This window comes from Xenopus laevis, chromosome 4L, assembly GCF_017654675.1.
Source record: "Xenopus laevis strain J_2021 chromosome 4L, Xenopus_laevis_v10.1, whole genome shotgun sequence".
In the NCBI taxonomy this organism is placed as follows: Eukaryota; Metazoa; Chordata; class Amphibia; order Anura; family Pipidae; genus Xenopus; species Xenopus laevis.
The window spans coordinates 118115050-118136388 of NC_054377.1; the positions used below are offsets into that span (position 1 = coordinate 118115050).

Here is a 21339-nt window from a genome sequence, read left to right on the forward strand (position 1 = left end):
TGAACAAAAAATAATGTACATTGCAAAAGTGGTTAGAATAGCACCCTCATCAATTTTACATTAAGTCAACTAAAATCTAAACTAATAGGAGTGTGTTGCCTGCAATAGGATTATTTATAATTTTAGTTGGGATTAAGTACAATGTACTGTTAGTGGCAAAAAAGGAAATTTAAATATCTGATTAAAAATGTAGTCTATGGGAGACGGCCTTCCTATGTCTGTACCTCTAAACTTAGAATTATTAAAGGAGGAAAAGGCCAGAGGCGTTAGGATGTAAATGAAGTCACACGGTACAATGTACTCTGATCACATTTTTATTTTGATATAAGCTCAGAAATAAAATATATAATTTCTTTTACGCAGCGTTAGTTTATTTTAATATCTTCCCAAAGATTACTGTTACCAGATGAACCCCCTCACATCTACAGAACATTGCAATAAATACAAAAAAATGAAATTGGGCACAATGTAAGAAGTGCGAGTTACTGGATTGTTTAGTTTTAAAAGAAGTCAATTGACATTTGCTAATTCAGCAGTAAAAAAACAGCCGGTGACATCCAGTGTGATGTAAGTGCTCTAGTCAAAGATGATTGGTACGTGGCTGCTTCTGCCCATGAATAAGGTAACAATGAAAAGCAGTGAAGAGACGACTGGCTCCCTCATTTCTGAAGTTCTTTCATGCGGTTGAGAGCACTGCCAGCTTGGAACCACTCAATCTGGGTCTCGTTAAAGGTGTGATTAAGGAGGATGGTTTCTTGGCTGCCATTTTGATGTGTGATGATGCACTTTACTGGCTAGATGTCATTAAAATAAATACAAGTTTCAACAGAAGCTAGAAAGGCAAGGCATTGGGTCTACATAAAGAGTTACTGTATGGAAACATCTAAGTGATGCAAGTTTTTTTATTCTTAGGACTATGAAGATTTTTAGTCATCCTGGTCATGGTATATATAGTATAAGTAATTCTAAAACAACTCAACTTGCAGAGTAATCATTGAAGATTGAACTGAAGAAGCAGCTCTGATGAGTAATGAAACGTCTTCAATCATTACTCAAGCAAGTCCAGTTTTTATCATGTTTAACTGTCCTATCGGAGATTCTCCAGAAAGGAGTTCCTTAAAAGGTTTCAGCTGGATTTTCTCTGCTCAATTATGTTAAAGGGATACTGTTATGGGAAAACACATCAGTTAATAGTGCTGCTCCAGCAGACTTCTGCACTGAAATCCATTTTTCCAAAGAGCAAACTTTTTTTTTTATATTCAATTTTGAAATCTGACCTGGGGCTAGACATATTGTCAGTTTCCCAGCTGCCCCAGTCATGTGACTTGTGCTCTGATAAATTTCAGCCACTCTTTACTGCAAGTTGGAGTGATATCACCCCCCCCCCCAGCAGCCTAACAACAGAACAATGGGAAGGTAACGAGATAGCAGCTAACACAAGGTAACAGCACAAGTCACACGACTGGGAAACTGACAATATGTCTAGCCTCATGTCAGATTTCAAAATTCAATATAAAAAAAAAAAATTGTTTGCTCTTTTGAGAATTGGATTTCAGTGCAGAAGTCTGCTGGAGTAGCACTATTAACTGATGCATTTTGAAAAAAACATGCTTTCCCACGACAGTATCGCTTTAAGTATTATGCAGCTATAAACAGTAAGCTCTATTAGCAAGATTACATATACTCAAGCACACAAACATGTAAGCTCTGTAACAGCAGCTGTTGAAACTTCAATAAGACTATTTCTGTTACCTTTCCAGGTGCCAAATCTTTGAGCCCAGCAAGTGTGATCTTGTCCTCTGGATGAATTCTGTCATAGTCAGCTGGGTCTGAGAAGGTTAAAGGCAGAAGCCCCTGCTTCTTCAGATTGGTTTCTAAAAAAGGGGGGGGGGGAGAAAAATTTACCTCACCATGAAAAATAAATACAAATAAAAAAAATATAACAATACAGTGTAGGACCATCAGAGATGGACTGGATATCTAAAAACAAAATGATTATCTGTGCTGTACGGATAAGAGAATTCCCGCAACAAGAAAACACCACTGTTACAAATTAACCAATGACATCCTTCTGTTGAAAGACTGATTGGTGTTCTAAACTTTCTGGGTCTGAACAATACCCTTTTCTATAAACGCAAATGACTGAAGCACCAAGTTACACAAGCAGAATACAAAAGAGGTTATGCACAAACCGTTCTGTTTCACCCTCTCTGCTTGTCTGCAGCAGTGAAAGAAAACATACTGGTTTTATATGGACTGAGAGCTGAACTCTAGTTCCCTTCCAAGGTAGCACCAATCCTGGAAATCACGAAAACATGAAGAGCAGTGCTTCTAATAATTATGTAACTCACCATGAATTCTGGCAAAACTTTTTGTAATAATCGCTCTGCCTCCTAAGTGCCGTGGTTCTAGGGCTGCATGCTCTCTGCTGGACCCTTCACCGTAGTTCTCATCACCAATCACCACCCACTTAATGCCATGTGCCTACAATAATTAAAAGGAGAATTCCAGTTGTTTGCATTGAATACATAGGCGAGAATTTTTCCTCTTGCCACCCAGCCCCCACCTTTCACACGGTAGTAGAACTGTGTAATTTATATGTAGACGTGTACAGTCTTATCAGGTTTGTAAAAACAGTTCTACTAGAGCAGAACAAGGGGCACCTTTTTTGTTACCAAGATAATATTGAAATTTGTATAGAACGTATATTAGCATTAGCTAATTTTAGCCCTGGCGTGCTGTTGCAGCATACACACTAGTTCATAATCTCGTACCTTGTAGTAGCGTGCGGTGTCTGGGACAGATCCATATTCCTGGTTAACACAGTTCTTTGCAGAGTTTGCCTTGTTGTTCTCTATGTTGATGGCACCAATAAGGAGGTTGTTGGAAATGTTGTCCAAGTGTCCTCTAAATTTTAACCAAGGTCCAGCTGCAGAGATGTGGTCAGTTGTACATTTCCCTTTTACCTACAAAACCATTAAATAGATGTAAATAAGTGGAAGATGGAAGATGTGGTTTTAGGTTTTGACTGTACAAGCTAGGAGGTACTCATTTGTACAACCTCCTAATGGATCATGTAAGGTCATTTTTCTCTTTTAGGGACAGGCAATCTTCAGCAATTTTTATGTTGATTGGATGCAGCAATTTGTAGCTCCTAAACATTTAGGGGCAGATTTAACAAAGTTCAAAGTGAAAAAAATTCTAATGTTGAGCTAATTTTTGCGTAGTCCAAATTCGATTTGAATTTGAAAGAAATTCAAAAATTCAAATATCGAAATTTATCATGTACTGTCTTTACCATTCGCCATCGAAAACCTGCCAAATTGCTGTTTTAGCCTATGGGGGACCTCCTAGAATCTATTTGGAGTCAACTTTAAAAAAAAAAAAAAAAAAAAAATCGAACTTTTTTGGAAAAACTTAGAATCGAATTTGATCGAATGCTCCGTTACTTCAATTCGTACAATTCGCATTTGATCGAAAACAGACCTATTCACCCCAAAAAAAATATAACATTTGATTTGAGGTCTTTTTTACTTGGCATTTCAAAAAACTCCCATTACTTTGAAATTCGATACTTGATAAATATGCCCTTTAGAATGCTGAATATTGCCCAACATTTTCCTGCGTTTTATGCATGGCTATTAAACAAACAAGATGCTTTGCAGTCACACAGTAACCTGTAAATAGTAGAATTACCTTAATGAGAATCTGCATGTTCTCTAGATCTTTCCCATCCCATTTATCAAAAGGTTCCAAGAGTTGCAAGCGCTGGCTTGTTGGGCTGACCTCTACTTGTAGGCTGTTCCCATCTTTAGGTGGGTGCTGATAAGTGTCCTGGCCAGGGTCAAAGCTCTGCAGAAAGACATGGAACTCAATTCTTAGCTTATGTATGAGAACAATGAAAAACCAATTATAATCAGAAAATGCTGACTGTATAAAAGATCCATGTTCTTAAACAAAATTCTTGCTGTGTAATTCAGCACCTCCAATTTAGATGGAAGGAACTAATTATGTGCAGCCTCAGGTCTGGACTGGGAGTCAAAATAGGCCTTGGCTTTCAAAGTACATAGAGACCCAAACACCCCCACCAGCTCAATAAACAGAGACTTTCTATGGCATCTTACATCAGCCCCTCTATCATTTGCCAGAACCCACAGATTGCCAGTCTAAGCCTGTTCAGCAGAACAGGATTTGTGAAAACTCCCAACTATTGGTGATTTTGTAAAATCCTGGCAAATATCTTTACACTACATGCTTTTAAAAAATAGATATATTGATAAACTGTTCCACATGTAATGTAAAATAAGTTATTATTCTGGACAAAGGAAGGGGAGAGAGAGAAGAAGTATAAAAAAACATTACAGATTTAGGGAGCTCATCTGCATCTGGAGGCTGCAACTTGAATTTCTTCCCATCTGCACCAGTCAGGAAGTCTCTCTCTGGATCAAATTTTAAAGTTCCAGCAATTGACAAAGCTGTGACTATCTGCAAAAGTAGAAAGAATGTCAGCGAAGCTCCAACAGATAGAAGTGGTGTAATACTGTAGGGACAGAGCAGGAAATACTGAAAATGCTAGAACTGGCTAGAGCAGTTAAAACAGGAGAGAAGGGAAAAAAAAATACATCACAAGTACTATGCCACAATTATGCAGGGTTTTAAATTAAGCCTAGTACTTTCCACTGCTCCCAAATGCCACACATCCCACCCCATACCTTAAGTGGAACACTGCCACTTTGTATTTTATTTACTCGAATACCACCCTATCCTAATTCTGTGTTCAGACTTTACATGAAAAGTGAGTGGACATCACAGAACATTATGCATTATCACCTTTCTACTCTCCCCTTAACATCTTCCTTGTAGTCAGGCTACAGCTCTGGCACGTGGCATTTCTGTAGTTAATGGTCAGAACTTTGTGCTTCAGGAGCAGAAATAACCCTTTCATAAGCAGCGTTCATGCAGTTATTTTTGGACAAGGACAACGTAAAAAAAATCTTATAATCATAGGCTCACTTTCTGCTTTAAGAACTAGCGGCTGTTATAGGAGTGCAAGAACAGTGAAAACATTGCAGTCAAAGCAAAGCATTACAAACCTCTGGGGATGTTACAAACGCGTGAGTTTCAGGGTTAGCATCGTTTCTTCCTGTGAAATTCCGGTTATAGGATGTTACAATGGTGTTCTTCTCTCCTTTCTTAATGTCCTTCCTAAAATGCAGATTGTACGCATTTGTTAGGCATTAAAAGCGCTCTGTAACATAGCAACACAATTACATTACCGTTACATTAGTTATATCCAAAACAATTTTGCACATACCTGTCCCACTGCCCAATGCAAGGTCCACAGGCATTTGCAAGCACCACACCTCCCACATCACGCAAGACTGCAGCCTATCAAACGAAAGAAAAAACAACTCAGAGGGCAACAGCACAGCAAGTGTCCTCAGCATAAAGTGCAGGTGCCCAAAACATTGCTTGGTCTTTGGCACAAATAAACACTTTTTCAGAGTGCTGCTGCGCAATTGCTACACTATGCAGTTACTACACTGCTTAGGAAAATTAACTTTAAAATTAACTCTAAGTGGGCACATCCGTGTGGTGGTTATGCACAATGCTTCATCTGCAATAAATGCACTTCATGTATCAAACATACAATATTTCTTTAAAGAGGCGGTATACACCTATATACAGTAGGGATGCACCGAATCCACTATTTTGGATTCGGCCGAACTCCCGAATCCTTCGTGAAAGATTCGGCCGAATACCGAACCCTAATTTGCATATGCAAATTAGGGGTTGAAAGGGGAAAATATTTTTTATTTCCTTGTTTTGTGACAAAAAGTCACGCGATTTCCCTCCCCGCCCCTAATTTGCATATGCAAATTCGGATTCGGTTCGGTCGGCAGAAGGATCCGGCCAAATCCGAATCCTGCTGAAAAAGGCCGAATCCTGGCCGAATCCCGAACCGAATCCTGGATTCGGTGCATCCCTAATATACAGACACCCTTTTGTTTAACATGAGCAAAATAAACATGACAATGTATTCTGCTTATTCCTTTGTTTGAAAAACATGCAAAGATATTCAGCATTAATATGATAAAGAACTAGTGGCTCTCTTTGAAATCAAGAGTTAGCTTAAATAATCAGCTGTGTATGAGGAAAAAAGGTGCAGGTGCCAGATAAAATTTTAAGTTATGGTGCCTATTTATCAAAGACAATGGTGCAAAAAAAAAAAAAGGGGGGGTGCACTAAATGCAGGAGTCCGTTTGGGATTCCGCCAAGATACTAAAATGCTATAACTATCCTATATATTATATATTTATAAACTGTGCTTATGTCAGTTGTCAATAACACACAGGATTTTATATAGTAATGCCAGGAGTTCAGATGGTGATGCATGGTTACTTCACAAGCTTTTTTTGTACTCCTTGAGAGATGTACACATCTCTATATAGCTTAAGGCAACAAGCATTCCTTGGTGTCACTCATCTGCAAACACAGTAGGTAAATAGTCTACTTTAGAGCAATACTACTACCTGAATCCAAATAAATATAAACACACACAAATAAATAGTGAATAAAGTACCCCCTCTTGTAAAATATAAGGATATTATAAGTCACCGAGGAGTTTCATGACCATATAAAAACACGAGGCCGAAGGCCGAGTGTTTTTATACAGGTCATGGAACTCCGAGGTAACTTCTAATATCCTCATATTTTACAACTGGGGGTACTTTATTTATTATAATACACAAGTTTCAATGAGTCATGTGACAGAAATGACATCAGAACTCACCGTTTATAACTGATGACATCAGAACTCACCGTTTATAAGGATATAATTTACAGGATATTCATGGCTTTTGTGTATTATATGAGCATTAGACTCAAACTATATAATGGAAAGTATACACAGAAGGCTTGACATGCAAATCACACAGGCAGCACTTACATAGCCATCTCTCTCTATGGTTGCCCGGATCTGTTCAGAACCTGGAGTGATCGTAAACTGCGACTTGCACTTCAATCCATGGTCCAGAGCTTGCCTGGCAACAGCAGCTGCCCTCCCCATATCTTCATAGCTAGAGTTTGTACAGCTGCCAATCAGACCTGTGCATGAAAGAAATGAAAGTCTGCACACGCATTCGTTTGCTTAACTGTGAAGTATCTACATACCACTTGAGGGAGTCAATGCTGAAGTTCATTGTATCAATAAGGGAGGGCAAGTTATTTTATGGGGGGGGAAGGTTATCTTCTTTGGTACTTTTCATATGATATAGAGCTACATGTCTAACTTCAGTTACTAGCCTACAACATCTTACAGCAGCAATATACAGTGTGGGTTATCCGACTGCCACCCTCCCAAAAAAAAAAAAAAAACTCGTGGCTACAGATGGCCAACTGCTACTACTATATAAATATAATTCTGTTTGCCAAGAACACGTTTACATAATGATACACGAGTGAATTCTTTGTACAACCTACCAACTCTGATATCCAATGGCCAGCCTTTCTGCTCTGCCACAGCCCCGACCTCGGACACAGGATTGGCCAAGTCTGGTGTGAATGGACCATTGATGTGTGGCTTGAGCTAAGAGAGAAGTTTTAAATATGCAAAATGTACCTCAGATAAATAGCTTAAAGTAATCGAGAGAGAATACAATACCTGCATAAATTACACAAGAAAAATAAGCATTTATATCTAACAGTGTGTCATTCAGGTATGAATATATTTCTGTACCACACCAATACTATGTTCTTCTGTACAATCCCAATAACATTTGAACTTCCATAATAAAATAGCATTTTGTTCAGTTATGCCCATACCATAACAATATGCAAATGGCTGATCAAAAAGGACTTTCATATCAAAACTGAAAACTGGAGGGATGTCTAGTTTATTCACTCCATAACTACAATGGCGCTCCCGCGGGTGACATCTGCTTACCTCATCAAGGTTGATTTCAATTAGCTGATCATATTCACAACCCTCATCAGGTACCAAATTGCTCTTAAACTCATCTGTTAACGATGCAATCTCTAGAGAAACAAAAAAGTAAAGGTAAATGGCAGTGTGTATTAGACAGGATAATAGAAAAAAAGTCAGAATGGCTCGTTTCACGGGATATCTGTATCTGGCAAAGACGTTAATCAAGTTAACAATTCTACATACCTGATCGCCCAGTTTTGTCCAGATACTTTTTCATACGGTGGTTGTAAGGAAAAACAGATGTTGTGGCTCCAATCTCTGCTCCCATATTGCAGATGGTGGCCATTCCTGTACAGGAAATAGAGTCAACACCAGGCCCATGATATTCTACAATGGCTCCTGTGCCTCCTTTAACTGTCAGGATGCCGGCCACCTTTAGAATTACATCTTTAGGAGAGGTCCAGCCAGACAACTGCCCTGTCAGCTTAACACCAATGACCTAAGACAAAACAATAAGCAGTGAGGAATTTCACGTTTTATTATCTTTTGCCAGTACTTTTACTATTACGCTATAAAGAGGAAAAAAATTACCAAATAAAGAAAGGTATATTTGGTAGAATTAATTTCTTACATTGGGACACTTTAGCTCCCAAGGAATGCCAGCCATAACATCCACAGCATCAGCACCACCCACACCAATGCAGATTCCACCCAAGCCTCCACCATTTGGAGTGTGGGAATCTGTTCCAATCAGGAGTACTCCAGGGAACGCATAGTTTTCCAAGATGATCTAGCAGAGAGAGATAGAGATTTTTTTATGCTTTTCACATACATATCTAGAGTTCGAGAATGCAAAGACAAGATCGGCAAAAATACAGATAATCCAAAAAGGCCTAATTTAGCCTGACCTCTCCCACAGATACAACTCTAACCAGCTACACTTTCCTGGATCTCGCTTAGTTACCCCAAAACGGTCGTAGCATGAGATCACTTGCTATTAGACTCATTACACAATACGCAAGGTGGAAGGATTATCTATGAAACCAATATCATATTTTAGAACTCACTCTCCATATACAATGAGAGCATGCAGTTCTGAGTTTATGCAACACAACTCATTATACTGGACTTTCCATGACTAGAAAGACTTTTAGTGAATGATTAATGATTCACTGATTAATATTGCTATATTCAATAAGAATTCCAAAGTTCAGGCTGTTAAGGGCTACTAAACTTATTACACTCACATTTCAAATTAATAATGTAGAAGTTATTTTACAATAAAAATTTTAGGCACAATTAATTACTTTAACATCCACAATTACAGGTAGTGAAAGCTCCACTAGAGGAGTTTGTCGGTGGAGCATAGCAACACATCTAGGACGAGCATCTGGATTCCTGTAGTTCCAAAACAGAACTAAAGCAGTGTTTTACATCCCTGGCCAAGGGACCAACAATTTCATCCCATTGCTTAATGTGTGAGAAAGCTGTGGGTTATTTATGAAAATACTTCATTGAGCACTGATCTCCTTCGCCCGAGTTGGCAAAACATATTTGAAATTGCAGACAGTATAAACATGATATAATCCAAAGCAGCTTCTGGGTAGATACGGACGGGGGGAAAAAAGGAAAAAAAAAAAAAAAAAAAAAAAAAAGGAGGGGTTTAACCTGCTACTGGCCATAAGGTAACCTTGAGTTACAATACTAACAATGAGGAGGAGTCACAATTATTTTTACATTACATTTTATTTTCCTCCAAAGAGTTGAAAGAATGAATTAAGGTTTTTTCAGAGTCAAAATTACCTCATGTCTTTATACTAGTACCTAGCTTTCAAATACAATGTAGCTCATCAACATTTTTTCTTCCTGGATGCACACGGAGTCTGGCAAAGAGCAATTAAATGTGTGATATATACCTGATGGATGATTCCAGATCCTGGTTTCCAAAAACCAACTCCATACTTGGCTGCAGCAGTTGCCAAAAAGTTGTATACCTCCTGGTTGATATCCTACAGAGAAAAAACAAAATCAAGGAAAAAACATTTGAGACAGACATAGACATCCAAACTTTAGGCTATTATGTGTGATGCTATTGTAAAGAAGTCTTGTATAGGTTGCAGAATTCAGAAGGAGGAATGGTAGGGAAACAACATTGTAGTTGGCATGACCCATAACTATACTAATCTACTACAGAGGAATTAATCATAGGGTCAATGACTTATAACACAATTGGTGCGGTCACCCAAGCAAATAAAATCCGTGTACTAAACAATCTGTATCACTACCTATTGATTTCAATGGCAATTATGTAGACCCATGGGTGCTAGATGTTACAATCAGCAGTTTGTTTTAAGAAACAAAATTGCTATTAATATTTAATAAGGTAGGATTCCAAGTATTTTGTCACCTGCAGAGCTATTAAGCACCCTTGGCAACAAAACACTTGCAATTATACTTGGTCATATCTCTTAAAGGAGAATTCAACTCTAAACTTGAAAAAAAAAACCCTACCCTACATAGACCCCCCTCCCTCCTCCCCCCAGCTTAAGTGTTACCCTGGGCTATTGCAGTACAAGGCAAAGCACGCCTGCACACCCTGGCCCGCCTTGATAGCTGTTGCTAGGTGCTCAGTCCTTGGGGGATACGGGTCTCCCTATGAGTATATGATTCTCCAAACAAAGTACTGGCACACAAATAGCGTTGCAAAGGGGTATAACCCCTACGTGTTTGAGTCAAAAAAGCTTCTCAACGTTTCGGGGGCTGGCCCCTTAGTCAGGTGACCCTCGGGCTATTGCCCCCAACGTTTTACTTACCCCTTGGTGCAGATTCAGGCATTGGAGTTCACGAGGCGCCATCTTCTTCTTTCGGAAATCTTCGAAATGAGCATGTCGGCGCAATTGCCGAAGCGCCGGTCTCATTCCAAAGATTAACTAAGTGGCTTAAGATATCGCCCGTTAACTCTGATGCCTGAATCTGCACGAGAGGTAAGTTAAACGTTGGGGGCAATACTTCAAACGGCAGGGGGGGGGGACTGTAGAGCAGCCGGCGACTGTGTAGAGATTTTTATCCGCAGACCCAGTGTAGTCTGTATATTCGGATTGTTAATATAGCTGTATCGGCTTCTATGGCAGATATTTGACTTGTGCCATTTTGATCATTTATGACGAACCCTAAGCTTAACCTCCCAACTGAAGCCCAGACCACACTGAGCATGTGCATGGTCTTGGTCTTGCAAAGATGTTTAAGTTACAAGATAGTGATCCCCCAATGGAAAACTTTGAAAACATAAATCATTTATTTAATTAGGCTTCTGGTGCAGTAAGTTCATGTATAGTATACAAAACACAGCATTTCTAGCATTATTCTATTTTAGAATTTAGTTCCCCTTTAAGAGTTCAAAATATTTCATTGTTGTCAGCAAAACACCAAGCAACATTAGCCTACAGCTGACCGTACATGAATAAGTTGCTTGTGTGGCAAAGTCACAAAGTGACTGGATACCTGGCTGGCTTAGCATGGTGTAATCCAATCGTCTGACCCTGGAGCAAATAATTAAATAGGGAGCTGTGTCAACCTGAAAAGAATGGATTGCATTTCTTGACCAATGAGTCATCAGCCAAGGTGATTTTTTTAAACTAGTCACATGCAGATCAGGAAACCCATTTTCTGCCACCATACAAACTCCAAAACTTTGTTTAGCCGCATTGTTTTCAAGTATGGGACAGGATGCTAGAACTATAGTAAATATAGGAGAATACAAATGGGCTTCCCAGAGCTCAGGCCTCTCAGACAACATGGCATAACTAACCATCCTTAGAACAGAGACAGGCATATTTGGCACTTGGAAGATATCCAGCATACCTCGGTTAGGGGAGACCATGCTTTTGGCATTTGTAGTTCTGCCACATCTTACCTTAGCTCTTTTAAGATCTTTCTCTCCCCCAAGCTGCGCCTCAATCAAGTGGTCGCAGTGGATAGTGGAAGGAACAGCAACTCTGGCCAATCCGCTGCTAATGAACTGAAGCATGGCCATCTGGGCAGTCGCATCTTGCATAGCCACTCTGTCTGGCCGCAAGCGGAGGTAGGTCTTCCCACGTACTATTTCTTGAGATACTGGATCATCAATATGACCATATACTATCTTTTCAGACAAAGTTAGGGGGCGGTCCAAACTATGAATGGAAAAGGAAAGAATAAGTCCAGGAACATAATTCCCTAAAACATTACTGTCTAACTTCTGTGGTACAGAGGGCCAGAATTTCTGACCTACGTGGTGGAGGGCTGATAATGGGAGCCAGTGTTGACCACTCCATGTGTTTAAACCACACCCATGTTAGCACAAGGACCAGTAACATCAAAAAATTAAATTGTGTTAAAGTAATAAAAATATAATGCAGCGTTGCCCTGCAGTAGTAAAACTGCTGTGTTTGCTTCAGAAACACTACTATTGTTTATATAAATAAGCTGCTGTGTAGCAATGGGGGCAGATATCCAAAAGGAAAAAAAGCTCAGGTTACACAGCAGATAACATTATGTTCTACAGAGCTTATCTGCTATCCGTTATCCACCATTTAGCCTGTGCCATATAGCCGTTTTACAATTTCCGCCATTGCTACACAGCAGCTTGTTTATATGAACTATAGTAGTGTTTCTGATGCAAACAGATCAGTTTTACCAGTGCAGGGCAACAGCACATGATATTTACATTACTTTAAAACACTTTCTTTTTTGTGTTACTGTTCCTTTAAGTCCATGTCCACGTTAATGGGGGTAACACCAAAAAAAAAAAAACAAATGGTTGGTTGGTGCTCACTGCAGGGAGATCACTCATGTGAAACTCATTTATTACATCATATTAAGACATAGCATTAAATCCATATGCCTCCTCCCCTATGGATAACACAACACCCCAAGCACATGATTAAAACACCTTAGGGGCCCCTAACAATTTCCAAATTCTTACAAATCCCCACCAGGTTCACCTCCCACAGACAGAGTATGGCACACAGACAAGGAGCATAGGGTAAGCAGAGTGTGGCGCACACACAGGGAACATAGGAAGCAGAGTGTGCCACACACATGGAACATAAGACAGGCAGAGTATGGCACACACATGGAACATATGGCAGACAGAATACAGTGAAGACAGGGAAACCTATTAGGACCACTAAGATGAACAGTTCATGCGATGCTACATACAGTGACACAATGATGGAGCCCCTCCAGCAGTTTGTATAAAGTGTCACAGGTGTACAATGCAGGGCCAGTAAATCTCCGTACTTATACCCATTAAAGTTTACACATGGTAAGCAGTCACAGCAAGCAGACTTTCATGTGGGGGGGGGGGGTTGCTATTGCCCAGATGCTTTCCTTCATATTTTTAGAAGCCCAGCTTAAAGGTCAGTCAAGGGGACATTGGAGGCAAATTCTGCTGACCTAGATATACTCGATACTGTAGCTTTGTTATATGCTGGGGGGGGCAGACCGAATGTTAGACCTCAAAGGGGGCTTTAAACCAGTCAGAAAACTCCACTGTAGAATTGAGAACAACGGTAGGAATACATAGGCAGAACTTTGCATTAAGCACTTAGAAAGGTAAATACTTACTGGTTAAGAGGGGGGAAAAAACCCAAAAACAAACATTTAAGCATAGCAAGGTAACTGTGACAGAGAGTACTTACCGCTTGCGTACTATGTTAATGTTTTTGTCCAGCTTCTCATAGTTGACATACTCATTGGCCTCAAAGTGGCTCATAGCCACCTTGGCCCTCTGGCACAGGACGGATGAAACATGGTATCTGCGGGCTCCATGGCCTAGCACTTGCTGCAGAAAAGAAATCATACGTTGAAATGGGTTTGATGCATATACAGGCATGTTGCCACTGTTCTTGTAGAAGCGGACAGTTGGCTTTAAAAAGCCAGGTTATGTGCACTACAAACTGGTTACACACAGACCAAAATAGCAAATCCACTCACGCTCTAACCATGTTTAAATGGCTCATTGCCACTGCCCAACAATCGCCAGGAAGGACTACACTAAAAATGAACTACCACCTTTTAAACTGAACCCAAATGCCTATATTTTAACATAGCACTGCATAGTTCTTGCGGTTTTAGAAAAAAAAAAAATACATATTGAATAATTCTTATAGCAGCAAGTTACAGGTGAGAGCATTCATCTGAATGAAGACCTTTTTCACAATTCATATGGAAAAGATTTTTTTTCTTAAAAGCACCATTGGCAAGTGTGCGGACAAAAGAGCCAGAATAGTGATAAGCAAGCATTAGGCTTCATTTACTCAGACCTGCAGCAAAGCTCTCTGTAGTAGAGGACCTCAATGGGAATGTGTAATATAGAGGAAAATTTTCTTAAAGGAAAACTAAACCCTAAAAGATAATATGGCTAAAATTTTTATATTTTATATACTGAACTTATTGCACCAGTCTAAAGTTTCAGCTTCTCAATAGCAGCAATGATCCAGGACTTCAAACTTGTCACAGGGGGTCACCATCTTGGAAAGTGTCTACGACACTCGCATGCTCAGTGGGCTCTGAGCAGCTGTTGAGAAGTTAAACGTCTGTGGATATGCAACTTCAGACGGTCACTAACTGCTTTGCAGGGAAACAATCATACTTTCAAACAGTTTGAGGGAGCCCCCCCCCGCCTTACTTCCCAGAACTGGAGCAGCTTTGCTTGTTTCACTGTAGAGCAGCCAGCAACTGTGTAGAGATTTGTATCTGCATATTCTTGTTATTAATCAGTCTAGCTGTATCGGGTTTTATGGCAGATATTTGACTTGTGCCGTTTTGATAATTTATGATGAACTCCAAGCTTAACCTCCCAACTGAACCCAGACCACATGTTTAGGTTTAGTATACAAAATACAGCATTTCCAGCACTATTCTATTTTAGACTTTATTTCCCCTTTTAATTCTAAGTTACACTGTTTACACTGCAAATAATTCACTCTACCATGTAAAATTTAATTCCTGAACCAGCAAGTGTAGTATTTTTTTTTTTTTTTTTTTTTTAAGTTGTAATATTGATGTGTAGGCAGCCATCTCAGGTCATTTTGCCTGGTCACGTGCTTTCAGAAAGAACCAGCACTTTAGAAACTCAAGTACTTGGTGCCTGAAATAATATATATTTTTTTAATATATTTTTAAAGACACTTGGGTTTGCAGACCTGACACTTTTGTACCTCTGTATATAGAAGATTTGACAAACTATTCCTAAAACGACAGCATGATTCTGTAAAAGATTTTAGGGGACCTTCTACTCTACAAAGAAAAAGTCGATCAGCATAACCAGATAGCTGACTAAACAAAGTTCCTCCTTTTTGATATATTTTTTTTTTAATTATTTGCCTCCTTCTGATTCTTTCCAACTTTCAAATGGGGGTCACTGAACCCATCTAAAAACAAACGCGTTTATTGTAATTGCTACTTTTTATTACTCATCTTTCTTTTCAGGCTCTCTCCTATTCATACTGCAGTCTCATTTAAATCAATGCATGGTTGCTAGGGTAATTTGAAGCCTAGCAAACAGACTGCTAAAACTGCAAACTGGAGAGCTGCTGAATAAAAAGCTAAATAACTTAAACACAAATGATAACAAATGAAAATCAATTGCAAATTGTCTCAGAATATCACGTTCTATATCATACTAAAAGTTAATTTAGGGGTGAACAGCCCCTTTAATGTAAAAGTGGGATGTTAGCATCTACGCATATATAATGAATTCTATGTAAATTAGATGAATCAACGTATTTTAAAAATGGACATTTTAGTGAAATTAGTTACCGAGAACAAATTATAGTTAATATATTAATTGAGAATACAATTACTGAAGAACACAAAGATCTTAAACGAAAGTATACTTTTAGGTTTATCTTAACAATACGAGTTATATAGAAATGTATAGAAATACTGCCTCTAAGTAGAGATACAGGTGTATCAATTGATGGATTGTATAGGAAGTAGATGTGGATCAATTGATGGATTATACATAGAAGCAGACTATGTGAATACATTTGCAGCCTTTTTGTGAACTGCATTCCTGAAAGGGATAATTGTTTTTGAAGGAAGTACGTCATTGATGATGCGACCCTTCAGTGCGTTTTAAATCAAGTTTATTGTACTGTGAAATTATGCCTGTGTGTGATATCACATGAAACGTCAGGAAAGGTTTGTGAAATAAAGCAGTTTTCATTCCACCTCTGCCTTTGAGTCTGTGAACCACGAAACCAATAATTTTACAATTATATTCCAGACAGCAGGAGTTAAGTGATAAACATACCTGTGTTATCATGCTCTGATTTTGGACACCACCCTTTTGGGAACTGCATTTGCTCTTAACTTCTAAAATATACGAGGGGTAAGCTTTTCTAGGGAGTAGTCTAACTGTAAACATGGCACCTAGGTTTTTAGTTGCAGTCTCCTGCCAACAAATATGATTCAGGTCTTGAGCCACATGAAGTGGCAAGAATGTTGGGAGAACCATTAATCAATTACTCTCTTTAGCAATGATTTTGGCAGCAAGCCTACTTTGCATGCTCCGAGAGGACATTATCAAAACCTACTAAATATTAACTCTTGAGTTACGAGTTGGATTAAGTATTATAAAAGAATAAAAGTCTCTAAACATGTAATTCAAGATCAACACAACAAAAAAAGGGGGGGGGAGTTATTTTAATGGCTCCATTTGTGCAATAAAGATGCAGGAGGTTTAATTACTATAATGGGAGACAATATAACACAATGTAGAAAAAATACATTGCCTTGTGCTGTGTATAAGCAATTAGCAGAAACAGTTAAGCAGCACCACGTAAAGCTGGCCATAGACGCAAAGAAATGATCGTACGAATCGAGTCCCGACATTTTTCATCCGGCGGAGATCGGTCGTTTGGTCGATCGGACAGGTTAAAAGATTTGTCGGCTGCCGATATCTCTGCATGTACGATTTTCAGTGGGAGACTGTCACCAGCTTTGTCGGACATAACTTTGGTACGATTGCTGTCAGGGGCAGAACATTGGCTGATCTGTTCTTTTGTACTTTATTTGATCAAAATGGTTAGTGGCAGGTCGGGAGATGGGTAAGTCCGATCGGATCTCTGCGTCTGTGGCCAGCTTTAAAGAGGTTAAAAGAGACTGGCAACATCAAACTGTGGCCACCAGCAAAGCAACAGACTCCATAGACTTTCTTTGTTCCAGCCTTTTTTACATTATCACAAGAGAATCACACACTTCTGGTCAAGTCAGCCATAGGACTGACCTTGAAAACTAGATTTTTGTCTACGCATTTAATCCTATATAAAATCTTTTTCAGTTACAATTTTAAAGACTCTTCGCTAAGGATCAGTATTGTCAAAGTAACACTAGGGGGGTTATTTATTAAAGGTCGAGTTGTATTTTTCCCGGTTAGTTTCGATAAAAACTTTTTCGGAATTAGAAAAAAAAAATTTTTTTTGCGAGATTTCTCATGCCCCGAAGCTGCAAAAAGCCAGAATCCGAAAAAAAAAAATCCAGCCAAAACCTGTTAAGGTCATGTAGAAGTCAATGGCAGAAGTCCCTGGAACCAGTTCAAGATGTTTTTAGCATTCATGATTTTCAGTGGTTTGTGCTTGAAAACTTGAATCAGGTATTCAAGCTTTTTTCCCCACCAATAACTTTCTATTTAATTAAATTTTTCCCGCCGGTTACATTCAACCGAGTTTTTTTTACATTCAGGTTTTTTCATAAATAAGCAAACATTCGAGTTGTGAGTTTATTGGAGGTAGAAAAAAAAAACTCACAAAACTCGACCTTTGATAACTGCCATAATGTTAGTCTGCACTTATAAAATCAAGCTTTATTCTGGAAGTGAAAAAATTGGTTGCTGGGTTTAGTGAGATAGGCAGATGTTAAAGTGGAGCGCTAAACCAAAGAACTTCAAAAGCAACAAAGATGAATAGTTACAGTAAACAAAATATGGCACGGGCAATGGGGTTCTAAATTAAAGGCAACCTTTCATGCAAGGCACAAACAGTAAAATGTGCAGCATGCAGAAGAAACGATTCTTAATCAGAATGAAACAGTTATGTGTTTAGTCACTGCAGATTAACTGCAATATTTAACGAATATAAAAGGACATAGCTGCTTTTAGAAGCATTTAAGAATTCAGTAAGAGATATGGCCCAATGGACTATTCTCCTGCAGTCTTAAAAATCTATGAATATCTGCTCCCTAAATTGCTTGCTAAGCTAAGAATTTGCTAGGAAAAATTCCAGGCTGTATTTTGAAGGTGACATTTGTGTAAAGCCGTGAAGAACAAGGCACAGAAGCACACATTAAAGGTGGCCATAGCGTTTAAGTTTTTTTGATAGATATTTTGGTTATCGTAGATCCTAAATGGACTGTTTAAATGTCTGATTTGTCCTTCAACAAAAATGACTATTTCAAGTGATATTGTAAAGTTGAAGCCAGGCAACTGTGGGTAGCTGCCTGCTTGGTCTGCAAACAATTGGACAAAGGATAAAATTTCACTATGAACAATGAAAATTATCTAACCTGAACGATTGATTGGTTTATTTTCTGACTAACGGACGAAAAATTGTTAGAACAACGATAGTCGGTGCACATTAACCTGGCGATAATTTGATGGATTTGTCAGATCGCATGAAAATTGGTCGGAAAACGTCTGTGGTCACCTTAAGTCATTGACAAATATTACATTTGTCACCTACTCCCTCATTATTTCATGAGATTTGGCATGATTAAAAGTAAAATACATTATTTAAAGGGGTGGTTCACCTTCAAACTACGGTACTAGTTGTTTTCAGATAGATCACCAGAAATAAATACTTTTTCCAATGACTTTCTATTTTCTATGTGTGACCGTTTTTCTAATATTGAAGTGTCAAGTGTATTTTTTTCACCTTCTGAAGCAGCTCTGGGGGGGGGGTCATCTACCCTGTAAACTTTTCTAAATGGATCTATTTAGTTGATACATTTGTTATTTGTGTCCCTGCTGAGCAGAATCTCTGGGTTTCATTACAGGCAGCTGTTAGAATTGATACAATTGCTGCTAATACTCCACAGATGCTGCTGAGAAATGTATCAACTAAATGTTGCAAAATTGTAACAGTTCAGAGTCTGCCCCAGAATTACTGAGCTGCCAGACTCAAACACCAGACACAGGGACATTCAACTTTAAACTTAGATTTTGGAAAAACAGTAAAAAAAATAAATAATTGAAAGTAATTGGAAAAAGTCTTTATTTCTGGGGAACAATCTAAAAACAACTGAATTGAAAAAACAAATGAATTGAAAAAAGTGTTTGGAAGGTGAGCAAACCCTTTAACCCCACTACATGTCACTATCATAAGGGCTCATTTTCGAAGGTGATTAATTCACAAAAGACTTGGTAAGTGCAACTGATCACACAATGTTGTAGTGCATGGAAATCTAAGCATGTTCACACTTGACAAGTAGAATTGAATTAGCAATGCCTGTTCATATATTTCAAGGCTCTCCCATGTGGAACATTGGAACTTTTGTAAATAAACCACTTTTTGTTTGCGCAAGCTACTGTGAGTGCCGTACATACATATATATACATATATATACATATATATACATATATATACATATATACATATATACACACACATATATAGTATAAAGATGTAGATATCCATGATTCTGCAGCACTTGTCCAGTCCAGGCCTGGTGTGTCCACTCTGTATATCAGTCCCTGCCCAACGGAGTTTACAATCTAGGCCTGGTGTGTACACACTGTACATCAGTCCCTGCCCAGCGGAGCTTACAATCTAAAGTTCCCAACAGATTCACATATAGAAAGGTTAGTTTTATCAGGTGTCAGTTAACCTGCTTATATTTTTTCTCAGTTTTGGATAGTGTAAGGCAGCAAGAGTAGCCAGAGGAATCCCACACAAACTCTTAGCACAGAGGGCCCTGGCTGGGATGTCACCATTGCACTTGTCTTATGGCAATTTTGACTACTAATAGAGAGTTTCGCAGGTTGTTGCTGGGGCACAGGAGTATAGAAAAAAGCATGACACCATGAGCACAAAATATAATTACGGTCATCTAGTCTCAGCCGCCAGCATGGCTAGCAATCTAGTACAATGTGCTACTAAAATATAAAGTGACTACTTATAACTTTGTGGTTTACAAATACTTTATTAAACCTATATGCTTCTCTATTCGTATCCCAATTGCAGTGAGGTGTAACAATAACACGTGCTTCCCTGTTCCATAAATGTGCATGCATTTGCTGGATTTCTCTGTGGAGGGGACAAGGTAAGGTTACCAGTGCCCGAGAAGGTCACCTCGCTCTGTTATCACCTTGGGGTCACCTTGAAGCTAAACTTGCCATAAACCCCTATCCTTTAGCATACAGTCAAAAACAAGGCACATTTAGCATTAAAAACGCGCAAGGAATGACAGTCGCCGGTTACCACGGTAACAGCAGTCAGGTCACCTGTCAGGGACAACCCAACCTCATGGCGCCGTACAACTACGCGCAGTAGCCGCAAACCATATTACAAAACAAAAAGCCAAATTCGTGCCTGTGGCTTCTTAAGAACCTACGGACTGCGTCAGGTTTGTCGGTTCGAGTTCACTGATTTATTTCTACTTACCTGAAGCCGGCTAGCAAGCAGACAGTAGGACGCCATTTTGTTCACTGACAAAGATGAACCCACATGATCGTGACGTCACGCCACAGCCCTTTATCGAGTAGTGGAGGGGCGTGGTTTAATAGAAAATGGGTGTGTTCAGCAAGATCCTACTTCAGCAGTAAAAAAGAAAGCAGTGATTTGCTGCTGAATGTACGTGGAATTGCGTTGAATTCGTGATGACGCGTGTGCGCGGCATAGTAATGTCCAGTGCACAAAATAGGCAGGTTATGTTAGGTGTTGGCAGTAAATATGTTAGACCCTCAGGGAAAGGTTTCCATCTATCTGACAGGATATTGGGAAGGCTAAAGACGATTGAGTGTAACAGATGCTATGGGGCCAGTGGGGTTGTTGTCCTTTAAACCTGGTTGCTAATATGTAAATCATTTCTCTTGTAGCCAAGGAGGCAGCCATGCAGGTTCTTGTAAGGCACTGAGTAATGCAGGGCACATAACATGGAAGCCATAGGGAAGATATGAAGCACAACAAAAGTGGTGTAAATGTGATACCTTTATTGGCTAACTAAGGTGATAATCACAGCAAGCTTTCAGAACATTGCAGTTCCTTCTTCAAAGCTGATTACAATGAAGCTATGTTGGCACTGACATATATACAGCATTTTGTTTACAAAAAAAAAACTGTGAGGGTCAAAAGGAGAAACAACACATAAGCATAATTTGTTTCTCCTTTTGTAAACAAACTGCTGTATATATGTCAGGGCCAACATAGCTT

General features: G+C 39.1%; 1 protein-coding gene across 1 annotated transcript; it reads right to left on the minus strand.

The window, feature by feature from the left end:
- Positions 1-298: 298 nt before the first annotated feature.
- aco2.L (aconitase 2 L homeolog) lies at positions 299-20660 on the minus strand. Its single transcript, NM_001350126.1, has 17 exons — positions 20572-20660; positions 13609-13751; positions 11841-12099; positions 9844-9936; positions 8559-8717; positions 8171-8426; positions 7946-8037; positions 7483-7588; positions 6950-7107; positions 5315-5388; positions 5094-5205; positions 4363-4485; positions 3697-3852; positions 2775-2966; positions 2352-2484; positions 1753-1874; positions 299-794 (listed from the first exon to the last, which is right to left on the minus strand). The coding sequence occupies exons 1-17, from the start codon at positions 20605-20607 to the stop codon at positions 660-662; spliced, it is 2349 nt and encodes a 782-aa protein (NP_001337055.1). The 5' UTR covers positions 20608-20660; the 3' UTR covers positions 299-659.
- Positions 20661-21339: the final 679 nt, after the last annotated feature.

Bases quoted from the DNA above. Each gene is read 5' to 3' on its own strand.
- aco2.L (NM_001350126.1), bottom strand. From the start codon at position 20,607: ATGGCGTCCTACTGTCTGCTTGCTAGCCGGCTTCAG. The intron at 7,108-7,482 runs GTAGGTTGTACA...TTTCATGCACAG, and splicing joins GCCATTGGATATCAGAGTTG to GTCTGATTGGCAGCTGTACA. The intron at 795-1,752 runs GTAACAGAAATA...AATGACATCTAG, and splicing joins AAGATTTGGCACCTGGAAAG to CCAGTAAAGTGCATCATCAC.